Below are 5,380 nucleotides of genomic sequence, written 5' to 3' on the forward strand. Positions count from 1 at the left end.
CTCCCCTACCTTCCCTCTGAGGTTTGATGGTCTGATTGATCTGCTTCTGTCTCTGGATCTGTTTTTGTTCATCAGTTTATGTTGTTCATTATATTCCGCAAATGAGTGAGGTCATGTGATATTTATCTTTCTCTGACTGAATTATTTCATTTAGCATAATGCTCTTGAGCTCCATCCATGCTGTTGCAAATGGTAAGAACTCCTTCTTTTTTACAGCAGCATAGTATTCCATTGTGTAGATGTACCACAGTTTTCTAATCCACTCATCTGCTGATGGGCACTTAGGCTGTTTCCAGATCTTAGCTATGGTAAATTGTGCTGCTATGAACATAGGGGTGCATATATCCTTTCTGATTGGTGTTTCTAGTTTCTTGGGATATATTCCTAGAAGTGGGATCACTGGGTCAAATGGGAGTTCCATTTTTATTCGTTTTCTCAAAAAACTAAAAATGGAGATAAGCCATGTATTAAGCAAATGGAAGTCAGCCATGTCAGCTTATTTCCAAAACTGCCTACTTATGACATATGATTCTTACAAGAACACAAACGCGTAACAGTAAGAACCACACAAGCTCCTCCTCCACACCCTCTATCCTGGTCTATCTGCCCTGTGTTAGCCTTGAGTTTGACATGCTTGCTCTACAACTTCAAAGTAATCAACATCTTAAACTCCTGTGGGAGTTGGTTTAAGGCATAAAATTTCTAAAACATGTGCATTTACATCTTCCTTCAAAAATGTATATTAACAAACAGCTCAAAAATAAGCATATCATTCCCCTAAAATAAAACACTATTAACATGTTTCAATAGTTCAGAAAAGGTAGTACCATGCTTGAGGTTTTCACAATGGGAACTTCACTTTCAGCTCTTAGCTTGCTTTCTATTTCATCCCAATTCCGATCTTTATCTTTAAATAATATTCTATAAATAGAAAAACAGAAGCATTTTAATTTTCATATTTAGAAGCCTGTCACATTTTAACAATAATACAAAAACAAAATCTTTTTTCAAGCCTTCACAAGGATAAAGAACTGCCTAAATATTACGTAACTGTGAATTAAATCCTAAGCCAATACAGTGGGGCCTTGACTTACGAGTGTCTCGACTAACGAGTTTTTCGAGATACGAGCTGTCTCTCGGCCAATTTTTTGCTTTGAGTTGTGAGCTAAAATTCGGGTTACGAGCCAGCTTCAGAAACCCCACCGCTAGTTGGCGCAGCGAACGTCACAGTGAACGCCACAACATCAGCCCAGCATCACGTGTCATTGTAATGGTGAAAACTGGTTTGACATACGAATAATTTGAGTTACGAGCTCCGTCACAGAACGAATTAAACTCATAAGTCAAGGCCCCACTGTATTGCTAATGAACTCATTTATGTGAGAGATCTGTATTAAGAAAGTAACTGAGTGGTTCTGAATATACACGTAAACTCTTGTATTGACCTCACTCTTTATTGAAAACCAAAATATAAAACAAATGTAGACGACATAACACCCCAAATTGTATCTGATATTTGTAATTAACCATCAGTTATAATGAAAAAACAACTTTGTTCAGATAGAACATACGTGGTATAAGCAGAAGATGAAATTAAGATAAAAATAGGTTGAAGTAGGTATGAATAATGGTGTCTCTTAAGACCCCTTTCTATAGGAAAAGGAATCCTATTGGTTGAGCAAAGTGTGAACATTATTTTAAAGACTAAAAATTGATGTGTTTACTGTTTTTCTTTACAAATCTTCCTTTTCATAACACAATCGCCAATAAAGACAATTATTTTTAGAAACTAAACTCAACTATGTTAATTTATAAAGTACCACAACATTTTGATTTGCCACTCAAATGTGGAATGGCATCCTTTTCTCCCCAGGACTTTGGATCCGAGACATGACTCAGCAGGTTTGGAGAGATGCAATTACTAGGCATCCTCCTGGTACTTTGTAAATTTCTTCACTGAGCCTGGAAATCTAATTTAACTGCTTTATATAAGCATCCACACTGTACAAGTAAGTAAATTACTTATTTGTATTTCTTAAAGATCAATGGCCAGGTTCAACTTATTTGAAAACAAGAAATTCATCAATATCAAATCTACATTTACACATAACCATGTTTCAAAAGGCAATAATGGTTCTAGAATCTGATACAAGAACATTCTGATCGACTGCTGAATTTTCTAAACCCCCAAAATAAACCTCCTTGCCAGACATCTAAGAGCTGTTATCCTAATGACCAGGCTATTATTGCACAGATAAATGACGCTGTGCATTGTAAAAGAGTCTTAACAGCGTTAGGACCGGTGGGAAGGAAGAAAACAAGGACTATTTCATGGACCAACTTAGAACTATAATGGACTTGTATTATATAGGAAGTCTGCTTAGCCCCTTAGTGCTGGAAATTCAGTGAATTTTGCCAGTACCTAAAGCCTTTTACATACATTTTCTGAGTCTTTTAAAAGTACACATATCCTTTACTGATGAGGAAGATAAAATTAGAGGAAAGTTTGAGGTCTTATAATAGAAGTCTCAAAAGTCTGTTACTTTAAAACATTGTGTCTGGTAACTAATAAACTTAAACCGAGTAAGTACAGCTGTTCACTTTTAATGATAAGGGACATTTATTTCTCTTTTTGTCCCCTTCACACTGCCCATCTCGCTCGCGGCTATTACTTCTATCTAAAAAGCAAGGGACATGGTGGAGGCAGAATAAGAGTCATTGCCACTGGCTTCACCAGTTCCTAGGAGCGGTGCTAGCAGGCTTGAAAAATGTGGAGCAGGCCGGCCAGTATGGCTAAGTGGTTGAGCATCGACCTATGAACCAGGTCATTGTTCAATTCCCAGTCAGGGCACATGCCCGGGTTGCAGGTTCGACCTCCTGTAGGGGGTGTGCAGGAGGCAGCTGATCAATGATTTTCTTTCATTACTGATGTTTCTCTCTCTCCCTCTTCCTTCCTCAATGAAATCATTAAAAATATGTTTTTAAAAACCGTGGAACAGGCAACTGTTACTAATAAAAGCAGGAGGTAAAGCCACACCACAGTACCTGATCTTCCCGGCTGTTTTGTCTATGGACTGTCGGATCTTCCTGGAGAACTGGAAGACGGACGAGAGCAGCAAGTTATCTCCCATGACCTGAGCAGCCAGAGAGAACGCAGACGTTAGCACATCCCCGCGGCCCTGACTCCGCAGCAAGCACGCTGTCCCAGCTCCCTGTGTTCAGGGCATTTAGTATGCATGCCAATTATAATCAAAGACCAAGGAAGATGTAATTAGCGTAATGCATAACCACATCGAGGGAGAAATATTCACAAAGGAGTTCCTTTTTATTAACTGACTTGTAAAGTTGCCCTATTGTTTTGGTCATATCCCTTTATCCCACCATCCATTACTAGCAGGATCATCCCACCATGATCCTGTCTCTCACGCCTCCAATGAAATGACCATAAAAGGGAAAGCATCAAGAATTGAGAATACTAAATTTACTAGCTATTCTTTCATCAGATCATATGAATATGGAGATGACGAAGATTGTAATTCCTGCTCTCCAGGGCGGAGTCTAGTGGGAAAGGCACATTTTAAAAATTTACTCAAAATGTAAGTTTTTATAATGGGGGTTGGTACCTCCCCAGTTGAAATTCATGGGCAAACCAGAGGTCAGGCCCTCTTGGCATGGCTCAGTGGTTGAGCATCGACTTATAAACCAGGAGGTCACGGTTTGATTCCCGGTCAGGACACATGCCCGAGTTGTGGGCTCGATCGATCCTCAGTGTGAGGCCTGCAGGAGGCAGCCGATCAATGATTCCTACAGGAGGCAGCCGATCAATGAATCTCATCATTCATGTTTCTCTCTCTCTCTCCCTCTCCCTTCCTCTCTGAAATCAATAAAAGTATACTAACAAAACAAAACAAAACCAAAAAACCAGAGGTCAACAAACTTCTGCAAAGGGCCAGGGAGTGAAGATTGGGGCGAGGCTCTCTGTCACTTCTGAGCTCTCGCTGCAGCGTGAACGCAGCTGTAGATACTGCACAGGCCCGTGGGCGTGGCTGCGCGGGAATAACATTGCCAGCAACAGGCGACAGAGGCACAGCTGGCAGAACGCTAGGAGGAGGACTACACGGGGTTCCCAAACCAGCTCCTTAGCCTGAGAACTGCACCTGGACTCTAAGAAAACCCAGAAAGTAACAAACATATGGCTTTGGATGTTAAGAAGCTTTAGCGATCTATATACAGTAACATATAGGAAATACAGCCGACTATTCTACTAGAATGTAAGTAAGTGCTAAATGTTGCGATTCTGTGCTGTAGGAATTCTAATGAGGATTTCTGTGATGGTGGCATGAATAAGGTAGCAGGAAAAGTAAATCCAGAGAATGACAAGGACTTGAATTCAGGGGGATAAAAGGGTTCATTAGAATATGAAAAGCAACAGTGGGCAATGAAAGGCTACAGAGCACAGTGGCGTTTTGTGAGCCTTGAGGAATCCAATCCAAAGAGTGGAAAACACATTCATTAGGATGAAGTGAGAAAGGGCTGGGTAGTCTAAGGGAAGATTAAAACAGAAAAGGATATCTCTTTTTTCTACCCCATAAAGTGCAGCTCATTGTCACAGTACATTGAAGATTTTCTGATATTAAGCTGGAGATAACTATCAACCTAGATGCTTCCATTCTCTTTAAAAATATAACTTCTTTCACACAGTTTAATTACATTTAGACGAATTTATCTTCCTGGACCTCAGGCAGAATGACTGTAGATAAGATCAGAGAACAGGTCCTTGTCCTGACACCAAGAACAATAAATAACTATGAGGCCAGGCCGGGACCATCTAGCATCCTGCAACCGTGCCCAAGGAGCCGGCCACATGCTTTTCTACCAGAGGGAGATTTAAAAAATATATTTTAATTGATTTCAGAGAAGAATGGAGAGGGAGAGAGAGAGAGACATCAATGATAAAAGAGAATCATGGATCGGCTGCCTCCCGCACGCCCCACACTGGGGATCGAGCCCACAACCCGGCTATGTGCCCTGACCTGGAATCAAACTGTGATCTCCTGGTTCACAGGTCAATGCTCAACCACTGAGCCACACCAGCCGGGCCATCAGAGGTAGTTTTTCACTACTCCGTGCTATTGCAAACATACATATTCACGTATACTAACTTTTAGCTCCTATTCCTTAAATCTAGGAATCCACAGATGCCAGCCTAGGATCAAACCCTTCTTGTCAACGGCCTCTTTCTATATCAGTGATGGCGAACCTTTTGAGCTCGGTGTGTCAGCATTTTGAAAAACCCTAACTTAACTCTGGTGCCGTGTCACATATAGAAATTTTTTGATATCTGCAACCATAGTAAAAAAGACTTATATTTTTGATATTT

The 5,380-nt window shown here is 40.5% G+C and overlaps 1 protein-coding gene across 1 annotated transcript in view; it reads right to left on the minus strand.

Annotated features, from left to right (window-relative positions):
* CEP170 (centrosomal protein 170kDa) overlaps positions 1 to 5,380 on the minus strand; it is an 86,022-nt gene that overhangs the window by 4,162 nt on the left and 76,480 nt on the right. Inside the window, exons 17-18 of the mRNA XM_005882440.2 lie at positions 3,046 to 3,134; positions 828 to 921 (exon numbers count right to left, since the gene is read on the minus strand). Coding sequence (XP_005882502.1) covers positions 828 to 921; positions 3,046 to 3,134 — 183 coding nt within the window. The remainder of the gene's footprint in view (positions 1 to 827; positions 922 to 3,045; positions 3,135 to 5,380) is intronic.

The sequence above is a fragment of the Myotis brandtii genome, unplaced genomic scaffold, assembly GCF_000412655.1.
Source record: "Myotis brandtii unplaced genomic scaffold, ASM41265v1 scaffold717, whole genome shotgun sequence".
NCBI classification, from domain to species: domain Eukaryota; kingdom Metazoa; phylum Chordata; class Mammalia; order Chiroptera; family Vespertilionidae; genus Myotis; species Myotis brandtii.